Consider the following 15023-nt stretch of genomic DNA (forward strand, 5'->3'; position numbering starts at 1 on the left):
AAGGAGCATATTTGGACTACCATATTGATGCCAACGCGAAGTACATCACTTGACGTCATTTTTATTACTGTACCAGTACACAATTATAACATTTGTGCGGAAACAACTTCTGGCGCCACTAAACTGGCTTCGTACTGGCGCCAGTAATCCGTGCATGTGGAAACTTAGCTTAAAGGCACAGTCTGGGATGTAACGCCACTGCGTTTAAGGTGCATTTAAACCAAACGAACAAAGAGCTAGAGCTAGAACAAGAGCATTCTTTCTTGATCTTTTAGTGTAAACGAAATCGCGTTTTTAGCGTTTACACCAAAATATCAACAAAATATCAAAATGAGAATCAAGAATCAGAATTCTTGCACATAGATGTTTGGATCAGCCGAACGAATGCTCATTCGGCTAGAACACAAGAACGTTTTGAAGAGACCGCTCCGATGAGCGAGCACGTCCGAACACGTAAGAAGGTTCTAAGCAATTGTTCGCACGCTCTAGTGCCGTTTACATCAAGCGATTAAACACTCCTAGAATATTCCATAGAATCTTTGAGAACGCAGACAGAACAACGAAAGAATGCTCTACATCTGTTTACACTAAAACAATATGATAGAGTGGTGATAGAATGAGCATTCGCTCGTCTGATGTAAATCGGCCCTAAGAAGAAGAATAAAAAATTATCGCAGCAATTAATTTTTATTATAAATTAATTAGACAATATACATATGAAACATTACAATTTTGTTATCTCTCTATTATTAAACTTCGGATTAACTATTGGATTTATCGATTTTTTGTTTTGTAGTAGACGTTATTTTACCTACGTTTTTATGCTACATACACATTTTCAATGGTGAATGAAAAATCCGAAAAAAAAAAATTTACATAACTAAAGCTGTTACAACAATTACAAAGGGTTTTATAGTGGTGTACATAAAGCTTTACTTTTTTTGTTGCTGCCAGGCCCCTCTCGTCACCGCGACCTATAAGATCTACTGTAACTTCCTCCCTGCAAAGATTTAAGGCAGACCTCGGTCCTTGATGAACATTAGTATTAGTAACGGAAATATTGTTCTTTATGTCAGTAGGTGTCAGGCAAATCTATCCAAAAATGAAGAAGAAGAAGAATCAGAATATGTTCAGTAGTCTCTGACATGTCGTTGTAAAGCCGACAAGTTTGATTTTCGGCATGTTCAATGTTGAAGAGATGGTATTATTATTATTATTATTGCTGCCGGGCTGAGGAGGGCGGCCCCTCTCGTTACCGCGACCTATAAGATCTATTGTAACTTTAGCCCTCCAATGGTTTAGGGCAAATGTAGGTCCTTAATGAACCTTAGTATTGTCCTAAGGTCTTGAACCTTTATGTCGGTAGGTAACAGGGTAGTTTTACCGAAGACGTTGTGCCTTAGACGTCCTCTGGCGACGCAATTGCACAGTATATGTTCAGCAGTTTCTGACTCGTCGTTGCATAGTCGACAAGTTTGATCCTCAGCTTGTCCAATGTGGAAGAGGTGGTATTTTAGGGGCACATGGCCGGTTAGGTAGCCTGAGAGCGTTCTTAGATCCCCTTTGCTGAGGCATAAAACCTCTTTGGTTTTGTTTTGCGACGGAGTTATCATACTCTTCGCTTGTCTGTGACCTGGAAGTTCTTTCCAGCGTAAGGCTATCTTTGAAGCCTCCCAGTTATTGATTATTTGTTTTAGGTGGCTTTTTTGTAGTCCACATCCAGGTTGGGGTCCAATGAAGGGCGTGTTTGCTGCCTCTTTGGCCAGCTTGTCGGCCTTCTCATTGCCCTCAATGTTGCTGTGACCTGGAACCCACCATAAGGTAACATCATTGCCCCTAGCGAGTTCTTTCAGGTTGTTGGTGCACTCTCTGATCAGTGCGGAGCCACACGTGTAGGCCTGAATTGCCTTTAAGGCGGCCCGACTGTCTGTGAAAATGTTTATGGATGCACCTTTTTGTCCCTTCTGTAGGTTCAAAGCGGTGCAGAAGTTTATAGCAAGAACTTCTGCTTGGAAAATTGTTAAGTCCGAGCTGAGGGGCAATTTGATGTGGCTGTTTGGTCCACTGATGCCCATGCCTACTCCAGATCTTACTGTCTTTGAAGCATCGGTGTACCAGGCTAGGGCTCCTCTTTTTAGTTGAGGCCCTCCTTTCGCCCAATCATCCCTGCTACTAAATATGACCTTATACGGTTGGTTGAAATTGTATTCCGTCGGTATAAGGTCCGTTTTAATTTCAATCAGGTGATTTAGACATGGGTCTTTGAGGATCTCGAGGTGTCCTCTGAGATTACCCTGCATCAACTTGAGTGAAGAAACTGTTTTCAGTGATAAGGCACTTAAGGCTGCCTCCTTTTGTATATATATGTGGAGCGGTGTGAGACCAAGTAGGGCTTCCAAAGCAGCCGTCGGACAGGATCTCATTGCACCCGTTATGTTAAGACATGCTAACCGCTGGATTTGTGCCAGCTGTTGTTGAGCTGTCTTATGTTTTGTTTTTGGCCACCAAACCAATGAGGCGTAGGCGACCATGGGTCTGATTATTGCTACGTAGGCCCAATGAGCCATTCGTGGTTTGAGACCCCAGTTCCTTCCTAGGAGCCTGCGGCAGATCTGGTTTGCCATGATGGCCTTTTTCCTCACCTTGTCTAAGTGTGAGTTCCAGTTTAGTTTACTATCAAGTATTACCCCTAGGTATTTAGTTTCTGTTTTGAGGTTAATAGTTCTGCTTTCAATGGAGGGTGCTTTTATTTGTAGCTTCCTTCTCCGAGTGAAAGGGACTATTTCGATTTTATTGGGATTGATGCTGAGCCCATTGCTTCTGCACCAAGTACTGGTGAGTAGTAGGGCTTTCTGCATTAGCTGAGTTATGATTGAATCATATTTACCTCGGATTGTGATTACCAGGTCATCAGCATACCCTTGTATCTTAAATCCGTTTTTAGTTAGGATGTTCATCAAGTCATCAACTACCAGGCACCATAATAGAGGTGATAGCACTCCCCCTTGGGGACATCCTCTTAGCGCCTTTATAGTCAGCGACTCGCCTCCCAGACTGGCTGTGATCTGCCGACTTTTCAACATGGCTATACACCACTTGATTGTCGACGGATGTATGTCTTTTGCGTTTAAAGCCTTCTCTATGGATTCATATGAGGTGTTATCAAACGCACCCTCTATATCTATGAAAGCACAAAGGGCTATCTCTTTGGTTGCAATTGCCTCCTCTAAGGTGCTAGTCAAAGCATGGAGAGCGGTAATTGTTGATTTTGCTTTCTGGTAAGCATGTTGGCTAGGGTGGAGTGGATTTGTGAGAAGCACTCCGTTCCTTAGGTATTGATCGATTACCTTTTCCATCCCTTTGAGGAGAAATGAAGTTAGGCTAATTGGTCTGTACGCCTTGGGGTCCGCGTTTGAACGCCTACCACCTTTGGGTATGAAGACCACCTTTACTTTCCTCCATAGAGTGGGTATATAGCTAAAGCTGTAGCTAGCTATATATAGGGATATTATTATTGGGAGAAGTTCTTCTAAGCCTTTTTGCAGAAAGATAGGCAGAATTCCATCTCCTCCAGGTGATTTTAGGGGCTTGAAATTCGAGATAGCCCACCTTACTCTGTTGGGTGTGAAAATATTCCCAGCTGTGCTGCGAACCTTACCTGATGGACGGGTTATGTCCATTACTTCAGGGTCGGCATCTGCATGGGGGCAGACTTTTGAGGAAGGAAAGTGTATACTCAGTAGGAGTTCCAACGATTCCTTAGCATCCTCTGTATATTTACCATCTTGTTTGCATAGGTGGCCTAGATCAGTGTTGTGATCTTTTGCCAAGATCTTATGCAGACGAGCAACTGTAGGCGTATTGTCTATGCCTTCACAGAAGCTACGCCAGGTTTTTCTTTTGGCTTTGCGGATAGCCAAGTTATATTCCGTTAGGGCTTTTCTATAGACACCCCATGTTTGCTCGAGTTTGGAATTCCTGACTTTATTATATAGTCTTCTAACCATGACTCGCTGGTTTTCAAGGTCCTTGTTCCACCAAGGCACATTGGATTGTGCTCTTTTGTGTTTTATTGGACAGCTTGATTCATACGCACTATGTATGAGATTGTTTAGTTGAACAGAGGCTATTTCGAGATCCTCTCTGCTTTCAATCTTTGTTTTGATTTCATCAACCTCTTCGCCGATGTGTCTACAAAAAGAGCACCAATCAGTGAGTGAGGGGATTCTGAATTCTGTTTGTTTTGTCATGTCTGCTACAATGACAAAGCGAATATGCTTGTGATCCGCTAAAGTGATTTCACGCGAAACATGCCAGTTTGCGATTTGCGAACTAAGGCGAGGCGTGGCTAGGCTTATGTCTAGCACCTCTTGTCGACTCTTGGTAACAAAAGTCGGTACGTTACCTCTGTTGAGGATATCTAAATTTGTAGTTTGAAGGTATTGGTAAAGATACTCACCCCTTTTGTTTGTGTCTGAGCTGTTCCATGCGAGATGATGTGCATTCGCATCGCAGCCCAGGAGGAGTTGTTTTCCCCTCTTATTGCAATATTCGATGAGGTCTTTTACCTCTTGTGGCGGTGGATCGTCCGAATCACCGGGGAAGTATGCCGAGGCTATAATCGCCTCTTGCTTGCCTCCCGGCGTCGGCAATACCGCTGACATTGCAACCAAGTCCCTAGAGATAAACTGGGTTAATGGTAGGCAGTTTAAAGAGGATTTAGCGAGTATCGCTGCTCGCGCAGGGCACTCTCCTCTGTAATAAAATAACTTACCTGCTTTTGTTGATAGTCTTCTGACTATTCCTCCATATACATATGGTTCCTGAATCAACGCAACATGTATGTTGGGGCTGTGGAAGCCCTTGACCAGCACGTCGGAGGCGCTTTTACAGTGCTGGATGTTGGCCTGGATGAAGCCTACACCCGCCATTATTGTTTGGCGGGTGCAATTTTGGGAGCGGCAGTTTTGCCCTTACCCTTTTTTTCGGAACTAACCTTACCTTTACCCTTCTTGGGGTCCTTGGCGGTTCCGGAAGTTCCAGGTGTTGGTTCGGGTTCTTCTTTCTGTGGCGTAGGCTTGCCGCTCTTTTGCCTCAGGGTGATTTGCCCGAACTTGTAGCTAACCTTATAGTTTGTTCTTTTAAGGTTCTCTACGGAGGGATGGTCAACGGACAACGTAAGAAAGGCACTGCTGCCTTCGGTCGTCCTTTTGAGCACCCTCCATTCGTTGGTGTTCAGGCCTTCGTTTTGGCCTTTAACAATTTTTAGAATGCGGTCTGATTTTTCATCCGCACTGTTGGGGAAATAGGCGTTCATGATAGTCGCTCTAGGTAGCTCCTTTTCATCGATAGCCATTAGGGATGCGCCCTCCCATGGTTGTAGGGTTGGAGTTACGGACTTTATCCAGTCCGCTGTTTCCTGGTTTTCGCAGTTGACTACCAGCCATCCTGCCTTAAATGTGGTGCCGAGGAACTTAGGCTTGATGTCGCCTTCATGTCCCTCGCTAAGGTCCACAATTCTTGAGATGATGACCTCTTGAATAGCCTGCATTTGGGCTGTTGTGAGGTTCACCTCTGGAAATAGGGAATCTGCAATACCCATCTTTTTACCTTCCAACACCTGCTTGAAGCTGGCAACTGTAGGCTTTTGCCCCTGCGGAAGATTGCCTCCGCTAGGAGCGCTACGCCTTTCAGTAGCAGCTCGTTTGGTGTCGGGCCCTTTAGGCGTTGTGCTTTCGGAGCGAGGTCTCTTAGCCCTCTTCTCCTCCTCACTGATAGGCTGTGTGGCCTTTGCTCGGGCTTCCTCGAGAGTCAGCCCTTGTTTGAGCAGCCACCTGAGCCTTTTCCGTGCTGCACCACATAACTTTTTTTCCTTGACTTGGAGCTTCTCTATGCTCTCCTGAAGTTCGATGGTCGCAGACGTTAAGACGCTGCTGGCACTGGAGGAAGCGGGGGACAGTGTGATGTCCTCTACGCTTTCACTAGTTGAAGGCGATTTTTGCCTTGATGCGCTCGGAGTTGCATCTACCTCTACTAAAGTTTTTTTGTTACTCTGTTCCATGAAAGTCCCACGAGTAGCTAGGGAAAGGAGGTCCGCCGCGACAGAGCCCCGCATGCCGCAGTAAGAGGATTTTGTTGAAACTGGAGGTCCCCAGGTATCCAGAGTCCGCTTATTAGGAACCAAGTATTTCCCTCTTGGCCAACGCAATTAAGCGATAAAAGTCTTCGGCATAAGCTGTTCCACCTTGACTTTGGGGTTTTTATTGAGGTTGTCTCCTCTTGATCCGGGCGGTTAAGCCAAGATCCCCCGTGCTGGAAACCAGCACATGGTATGACGGTTGCTGTAAACAGCAGCCGGCGCCGTTACCCTTCCGTGCAAGTCCTTAGCCACGACACGACAGCTTGGACAGGGCCGTTGGAGTGCCATTTAGTTAGTGAATTCCCTTACCCCAAAGGAGTAGTGGAAGCCACACATCCAGTGGTGCCACGAGGAGGCAGACACTCGATGGAGCGCTTCCTCCACCCCCGCAGAAAGCCACACTAACCCACCCTAAAGCAAGCGTGCAAACTATTCTACAAGCAGTGGCTAGTAGCGCTACCATACCCACCTGAAGAGATGGTAATTTAGGGGCGTGAGGCTCTTCAGAAAACCTTAGAGCGACCCTAAGTCCCCTTTGCTGAGGTATAAAACATCTTTGGGTTCCTTTTCCTGGAATAAAGGATGTACTCGTTGAGTCTTTGGCCAGCTTGTCCACCTTTTCATTACCCACAATGTCTGAAGATGTTTATTGACGTCCCTTTCTGTCTTTTCTGAAGGTTCAAACCAAAACAGAAATTTATGGCAAGAACTTCAGACTGAAAAATGATCATATCCGAATATAAGGGCATCTTAATGCGGTTTTTTGGTCCGTTACCTACTATTGATTACTAGTTAGTGCTAATTATAAATAAATGTAGTTCAATGTTGGCAAACAAGGAAAAATTTTGGTGTAGACTGTTTTTTTTAAGGATTTAAAATCTAATAAATTAAATTTAACTGCAAAAGAAGACAATGACTTGAATTAATATTTCGTCTTAATTGGGGATGAAGCATATGCATTGATAAACAACTAAAACATGAAAAACAAATATTCCACTTTCGTATATTTCATGCAAACAATGTTGTAGAAAATGCGTTTGGGCATTTTACAAGTACTTATAGAATTTTTCATTCCCCAATAGCAATCATCACCGTCGAATCTATTAATTATATTGTAGTATGTATAGACTGTTTGTACATTACACAATTTTCTTGTTTCTGCTAACTCCACATACTCGACTAAAACGACTTTTGACAGAATCAAGCCAAAACTTGGACCATTGGCGGAGGTGGATAGAGACGCGACAATTTTGCGGAGCTGATTCCGCTTTTTCATGAAAATCTCAGGAATTTAACTGCTGAAGCAAAATTACACAGAGATGCATACTGCGGTTTCTTTAACGGTTTGGGAAAAGCTGAATAACAAGAAAGTATGTTGGCATTTAAGTCATTTATATACTAATAACTATATGCAATATTGATGATTTTAATCCTCACTTTGTAATATATTATAACAAAGGTTATATTGGATATGTACAAGGCTACGAATTTATCTGCAGATAAATCATTTTTTATGTCAAACAACAAAAACTTGTCGCTTTAAATTACTGCCGTGATTAATCATACAACTTTATTAACCTGAGACTATTGAGTTGGTTATCTTTGTGATTACATAACATGTTGAGAGACAACATGTTCGAAACCAAAACCTGATTAATCCAGCAGCCACTGATCATGTCACTAATCACCCAGTGAGTGATTACTGCAGTATACGCCGATACATGCCATTAGAGTGTAAAAGCACTACAATTAAGCTCCTCCATACGACTCAATATATTAAATTTAAGTTGAGGTAAAATTAATTTTTGTATATTCACATATTCTTTTATATAAGTTTTCTTGCCAAAATGTTCTGATTTTGTTTCTATTTTTTTTTTAAATACATATTTTTTTTATATACATTATTTTTTAGCAAAATCAAAAAAATATCATGGTCTCTACCTTGACAGCAGAATGAACTGAAAACCAAATCAGAAAGCTGATCAGATTAAAAGACAGAGTCATCAGACTCAAAAGTAGACAAATGTACTGGTTTGTTGGTAGATGCTAACTTGATTTTGCGATCAAAGAGACTAGTTTATCATAATAGAGACTAGGTCCATAATTAAGCTTATCTGGAGTTACGGGATGCAGATATAAGGTTATACTAAGTCATACAATCAATTCATTGTAGTTCAAACAAATTTTTTTGACCGATTACCAATGCTTAGTGTTATGTAACCAATCAAAAACTGCATGATGACCTCGAAATCAAATGGATCTACGAGATAATCTAAGATTTCGCAGCGAATCATGCTAAAGGCTGCTGCGGCTTCCCAATGATGAAGTCAGTCAGCTCTAGGACAATACCCAAAAACTCAAAAGATTGCAAAGAATTAAACCTCACGAACTTTTATAGTGTCAAAACTAAATTTAACTTAACACATTCGCTTCCGAGACGTAAGTTAGTGTTGGAATTACAAACGCACATAGTTGCAGTCGTCTTCTGTTTAACTTTACAAACAGTACCCTTTTTCCTTACTGCTCTTTTCATATTCTTGATTGTTTGAGCAGTTATTTTGTATTCTATACTCGTTGTTTTCTCCAGTTTTCGTGCTGTGTCACAGTAGCTTTAGAGACAACTTGTGGTAATAGTGATTCCAAAATCGCTAATCGGAATTCATAAATTCTACTTCTTTGGCCTGAGTAGTTTTGGTACAGAATATATGGACAAATATGTTTTTATACCAGCACAGTGTTTTGCAGACACAAAGGTAATAATTGTAACAGTTTTTAGCAGACGAGATAGTTGAGAATGTAAGTTGGGTTTATCTTTATCTCTCATATTTACTTATAAGACCCTGTTTTTTAAACAGAAGCGCGTAGATCTTGTCAAGTTATCCCTTTAGGTTGGCTTCGATCATCTGTCTTGTTCTTGCCAGTAATAATCTTCAACCGTAATAGTCTGCTATTTTTTCTTCTTGATAAGTTGTAATGAACTAATGAGATACGCAGCTTTCTGTACACTATTTGAACCTAAATTGACATATCGGTACTTTTTCTTCGGCTTCCTTTTGTGGTATTGGATCGTACATTTTTGTTAGATTTTAGAATTTTAACATCCTAAAAACATCGTGTCCATTACATTATTCCATTGATTCATAACTTGCAATCTTGTAATTTCGGGAAGCGTATTCTTTGTGTTAATTGGTACATTTCTGGAACTTTTGTGGATTTAGTCTATCTATTCTAATCACTTTTACCGCAATTTGGAATACATATGGATTTCGTCCGGAGGTGTAATTAAGTGTTGACTACGAATTTCTGGATAACCAAATTAACTTGAATACCATCTTGGGTTCTGCTATCCTTCTTAGCTTCGTCGTAAATAGAGATTTATTAAGGGCTTCAATGTTTAGAATACAGTTTTTCTATATTTTTATTTTGTCCACCACTTTCTAACTGATTATATCTTTTTGGCATGTAAATCCATCGTATGGTTTGTACTTATTACGTTCCTTGCATGTTGTCCAATTTGCCAAACGGAATCGTAAGCTTTTTGACATTTAATAGTACTGTAATAGTCTGCTGTCTCGTCTTTTGGACAAGTTCCTATGTGCTAGCGAGATTCTTAGCTTACTGTACTTCTCCTCTGCGGTTCCAGAATCCAAATTCATACTTCGAGTGTTGGCTTTTCTTTTCGACTTTTTTTTGTAATAGTTATAGCAGAATTATTTTGTTAAATTCCAATAACCCGAGCAGTAGACTTGATTGATGGGTTTCCTATTCTCGGGTTGTGATGATTTTTTCCCGATTTTGAGATTGTTTGCACTATTCGAGGTTTTTCATGAAATTTTCAACTTTATAGTTTCAGGAAATATCTTCTATGCTTCGCGAATGATGCTTTAGTTTTTATACTCTCTTTCTTATGTTTATGTTTTGCTTTTCAATTGCATTTTACCATTGACAACTTGCAATCTTCTTCATCGGTCTGCAGAAGTTCTTTCAGAAGATGACAAGATAGAAAGAAAAATATCTTTTCTGTAATTGATTTTGTGTTTTTGTTTATATTTATATTATTATAACATATGTATATTTTATTTTTTTAATACTACGCCATAGATGAAGTATAATACTATTATAGTTTTTTCTGTTCACTTATATTTCTTTTTTTTATGTTAAAATATATTTTATTTTTGTGATAGTTCTTTTTAGGTAGTTGACTGATAAATTTGGGGAGGGGATGTATAATAAAATTTTGCACAGGGGTGGTAAAATACCAGGAGCTGGCCCTACAGGCTCTTATTACATGCATAGCTATAGAAGCTACGCATAGAAAACTTATTGTTACAGTCGTGCTCAATTCATCTTCTGTGAGCGGTCGCGTAATTTGTTAAACTCTCCATTCCAACTATCAACTTAACACAACTTGTCAAAAGTTACCCATCCGTAATACACCTCTATTGAGAAGACTGAATTGTTTCTTTTCGATTTTGAAAATTTGAAGTAACGGTTTCCAAGTTATTTTAGGTGTGTTATTGTGTATGTAAATAGTGTAGTTAAAATATAATAAATTGAAAAACTGGTAAGTAATTTATTTTGTAAAATTCCTTTTTCTCCATTCTTGTCGCAAATGTTATTGTAATCTTATTTCATTAGGGAAAAATATGGTATAACCCTAATTGTGCAGATCTTTCAATATTAATATTTTTCATTTACATTCACTAAACTTATAAAAAAGATTAAGCGTACTGGTCACCAAAGTAGTCTATTTAATTTTATCAAAAGAACAAAACCAAAAATGATGATAATGGTCAGGTCTGTTCTGTTTCAAACGACTGCTCTACATTTACTTGCTCAGAAGAGCCCAGTTTAACCTCGAATATCACTCAATTAGATGATGTACCATCAACATCAAATGAAGTTTGTTCAGAACCAAAAATTTCAAGAGCACCTACTGTTGTTAATAATCTGGAAATTATAAATTTCCTTCTAAACAAGAAGGCAAATATCTCAGAAAATTTAAAAACGACTACTTAGAAAATTATAATTGGCTATTATATTCCGGTAAACAAGATGGAGTCTACTGTAAATATTGTGCATTTTTTTTTTAATGATGTAGGTCATACAAGCAGTCAACATGTGGGCGCATTTTGTACCGAGTCATATCGATTGTGGGAAAAGGTAATCGAAAAGTTTCGATTGCATGAGAAAACAGGATATCACAACAAATCTGTTTTTGGATTTCTTAAATTTACGAAACATTATCGAAAAAAAACAAAAAAAATATATAACACAGCTTGTTTACAGCAGTCGTGAAATGCTGGCACAAAAAATAGACAAAGATTAACGCCTATTATTAATACAATATTTTTTTGTGGAAGATACGGTATATCATTAAGAGGTCATCGGGATTCTGGACCTTTAAGGATAGAGAATTTATCTGAAGTAATCCCAGGAGAAGGAAAGTTTCGAGATTTTCTAAACTCTGGCTTAACTCGAGTGATGATATATTAAGAAGTCATCTAATGACTTGTCCAAAGAATGTAAGTTACATAAGTGCCATAACACAAAATGAAGTAATAAACATAAAACAATTTTCAAAATTAAGCCACAGGTGAATCATTAGCCATTGTAATAATTCAAGAATTTAAAAAGTATGGACTTGATTTAAATAATCTTCGTGGACAGGGGTATGATGGAGCTGCATCAAACAGCGGAAAGTTTAATGGAGTACAAGCTATATTAAAACAACTATTCGACAGCCTTGTATGTTCACTGCGCTTCCCATTCTTTGGATTTGGCTATTTCAAGTGCCAGTACTGTACAGCCTATTAGAAACTGTATAGGTATAATAGAAAATGCATACAATTTTTTTAATACAACAAAGCGCCAAACTGTCTTAACCGAAAAAACCAATGAATTAAATTCCACATCAACACGAGATATATTGAAACAACTGTGTCCCACACGATGGATTCAACGGCAAGATTCCATTGTTGTAATGAAAGAATTGTTAGAGCAAGTAGTTTCTGCTCTAGAAGACATCTAGAAAAATTCTTTATTCTTAAAATTTTGGTTGTGAAAATTACTTCAAATGATAAATACAAGCAGTTTCCAGCCTGGGCCTTTCTACTGGCCCAGTGTCTTTTATATATACTTATATATATAAAAAATTCAGTGATTTTATTAATCTAATTCTTGTCACAGTATAATAGAGCAATAGTTTGTGCAGCTATCACTAATTAGAAGTTTTCCCTAAAGTGAATTCAGTTCAAGCACTGTCCAAGAAACAGATTAATAAATCCTTAAAGTGTCAACTACTTACAGGTGCTTTTACCTTACAGAAGATTTTACAATAGTTTAAAAGAATTCCCAATTCTCCTTTAAATTCATTAGCAATTTGTTATTCGATTATCTTTCCTCGTATTTATACGTGAAGGAGCTGTGAAGCACAGCTTCTTCACAGAGAACATTTTCAACTCTAAAATTGTTGAAAACATATTTAAGAAATACTATAAGTGAGAATAGATTAAATGGAATGTGTATTTTGTATTTATCCTTCAATAACAATTACGTCAACTTCAAAAGAAAAGAAGGAAACTATATTTTGTTTTGTAGATGTATCAGTAAAAATATATAGCAACTTATGCGTTTGATGTAATGGACATAACCCGTCCACCAGGTAGGGTTCGCAGCTCAGCTGGGAACATTTTTAAACCCAACAGAGTAAGGTGGGTTGGGTTGGGTGTACCTTTCAAACAACACCGAAAATATCCCAATCGGTTGAATGGTCCAGGAAATATTAAAATGTAAACATATGAAAACGCATTGGCCTCCCCCTCCCTTATTATGACTGATATGAGAAATATCGCAAAACAAAAGCGATGCGGTATTATCAAAGCTATCAAATGATGTTGTCAAAATTATAGCTCATCGTCTAAGTTTCTGAGATAGCGGGAATTTTATGTTTCTCAATGGCAGTTACGCCCCCTAGCGGCCGAATTACGAAATTAATTCAAAATAATTTCCAGCTATTTCTCTTGGCCACTTTGCCTATAAGGATTTTTGTCCCAAACCTCTAGACTTTACCGTTGTCGAGATACAGCCGCTCCGTACCCTTAACGGGACACCTGTATTGATGCATAGGGTGTTTTGACCTATCGGCAAAAACTGAAAATTTTGCGAAAACGACTATCGCGAATATCTCACTTATTATCAAAGATGGAGTATTATAAATAAAACATTATATGGGCAACTTTTTACGAAGAATTCAGTGGGGTAGGTAGAATCTTTTTCCCATCTTTTATTTTCGAGATTTTAGACGTAACTATTTTTTTTAATGGCAACCACAGTTGGCTATGACCTAAAATAAGTTGTTATTTTCTTCTGATAACAAATATAGTTTGTGGGGTATATTTCTTATAGTTATTGAATAATTAACAAAAATTCATTCTATTCTATCTAAAACTAATGTATGTATTTAAAAGTTAATGTTGCTATGGTGATAACCACACATACGGTGCTGGTACGAAGCACCAGCATGTTAAGTATCAAAGTATAACAAAACTGAATAAACGTTTACAATGAATTTCGAAAATTATGACAAATGTAACATGATGGAATGCTATATGTTATCAGATAAGAATGCGACGTTAGCCGCAGAATTATACAGGGTTATTATAAATGATGGACCCATTTTTAAAGATGAATATTTATTAAAGTACAGATCCAAAATGATCAATCTTTATACCAATGGAAAGAGGAAATTTCAAAGTTTTTTTGCAATACGTTATAAATGTTCAATGGGCCACCGTCTGATATCATCCGTTCGTTTCCTCTCTGTGAAAAATACTAAGTAGAAAAGAAGGCGATTGCGGTATGTCGCACCATAGCGACAAATAAAATGAAAATGAATAAATGGTTGCAACCATAATGACAAAGAGAAGCGTTTCGAATTTTGTAGTTATGTGCTAGGAATGATGGAGGATGACGCGTTTCTGCAGCGTATCATTTTTAGTGATGACCCGACTTTCCACCTTAGTGGTAAAGTCAACAGACATAATGTTCGCATATGGGGTTTGCAAAATCCACATTTAACATAGCAACACGAAAGAGTCTCACCGAAAGTAAACGTGTTCTGTGCCGTATCTCGTACAAAGGTTTATCTTTGTATTACGTTATCTTTCTCTGCGGAAAGATCTATAACTGGAACATCGTACCTGCACATGTTGGAATAATGGCTGTTTCCTCAAGTTATGGAAGATTCACAGGACTTCATTTTCCAACAGGACGGAGCTCCGCCCCATTGGCATCTTCATGTACGAGGCTTTTTGAATGCAGCTCTTCCTCAACGCTGGATAGGTCGCAGGGGAAATGAAGACCTGGCTCTCCACTTTTGGCCACCGAGATCTCCTGATCTCATTCCATGTAACTACTTCTTATGGGGTTATGTTAAGGAAGCTGTTTACGTCCCACCTCTACCAACAACTCTGGACGATCTGCGGAACCGTATCACAGCTGCTGTGCACTTAGTAACAGTAGATACATTTGTTCGTATGTGGGACGAGTTCGGCTACCGCATAGATGTTTGTCGTGCAGCGGACGCGGACGCGGACGGTGGACACATTGAACATTTATAGTGTATTGCAAAAAAACTTTGAAACTTCCTCTTTCCATTGGTATAAAGATTGTTCATTTTGGATCTGTACTTTAATAAATATTTATCTTTAAAAATGGGTCCATCATTTATAATAACCCTGTATTACACAAGGTATCCGGAAAGAAGACAACCGCACGTAAGAACCTTCAGCCGGTTAGCAGAAAATTTAATAGATTTTTGGTCCTTCCCCAAACCACGTGCAAAAACATACCAAAATGACCTGCAAGAGGATGAAGCAAATGT

At 39.0% G+C, this 15023-nt stretch overlaps 3 protein-coding genes across 3 annotated transcripts in view; all 3 read right to left on the reverse strand.

Annotated features, from left to right (window-relative positions):
* LOC111417437 (sphingomyelin phosphodiesterase-like) overlaps positions 1–15023 on the reverse strand; it is a 91729-nt gene that overhangs the window by 71816 nt on the left and 4890 nt on the right. The window lies entirely within an intron of this gene.
* The window catches only part of LOC111417445 (uncharacterized), a 43406-nt gene that overhangs the window by 13049 nt on the left and 15334 nt on the right, over positions 1–15023 (reverse strand). The window lies entirely within an intron of this gene.
* Positions 4931–6115, reverse strand: LOC111421859 (uncharacterized). The gene has a single exon (XM_071194688.1). It carries the CDS (start codon positions 6113–6115, stop codon positions 4931–4933), a length of 1185 nt encoding a protein of 394 aa, XP_071050789.1.

The sequence above is a fragment of the Onthophagus taurus genome, chromosome 2 (assembly GCF_036711975.1).
Source record: "Onthophagus taurus isolate NC chromosome 2, IU_Otau_3.0, whole genome shotgun sequence".
NCBI lineage: Eukaryota > Metazoa > Arthropoda > Insecta > Coleoptera > Scarabaeidae > Onthophagus > Onthophagus taurus.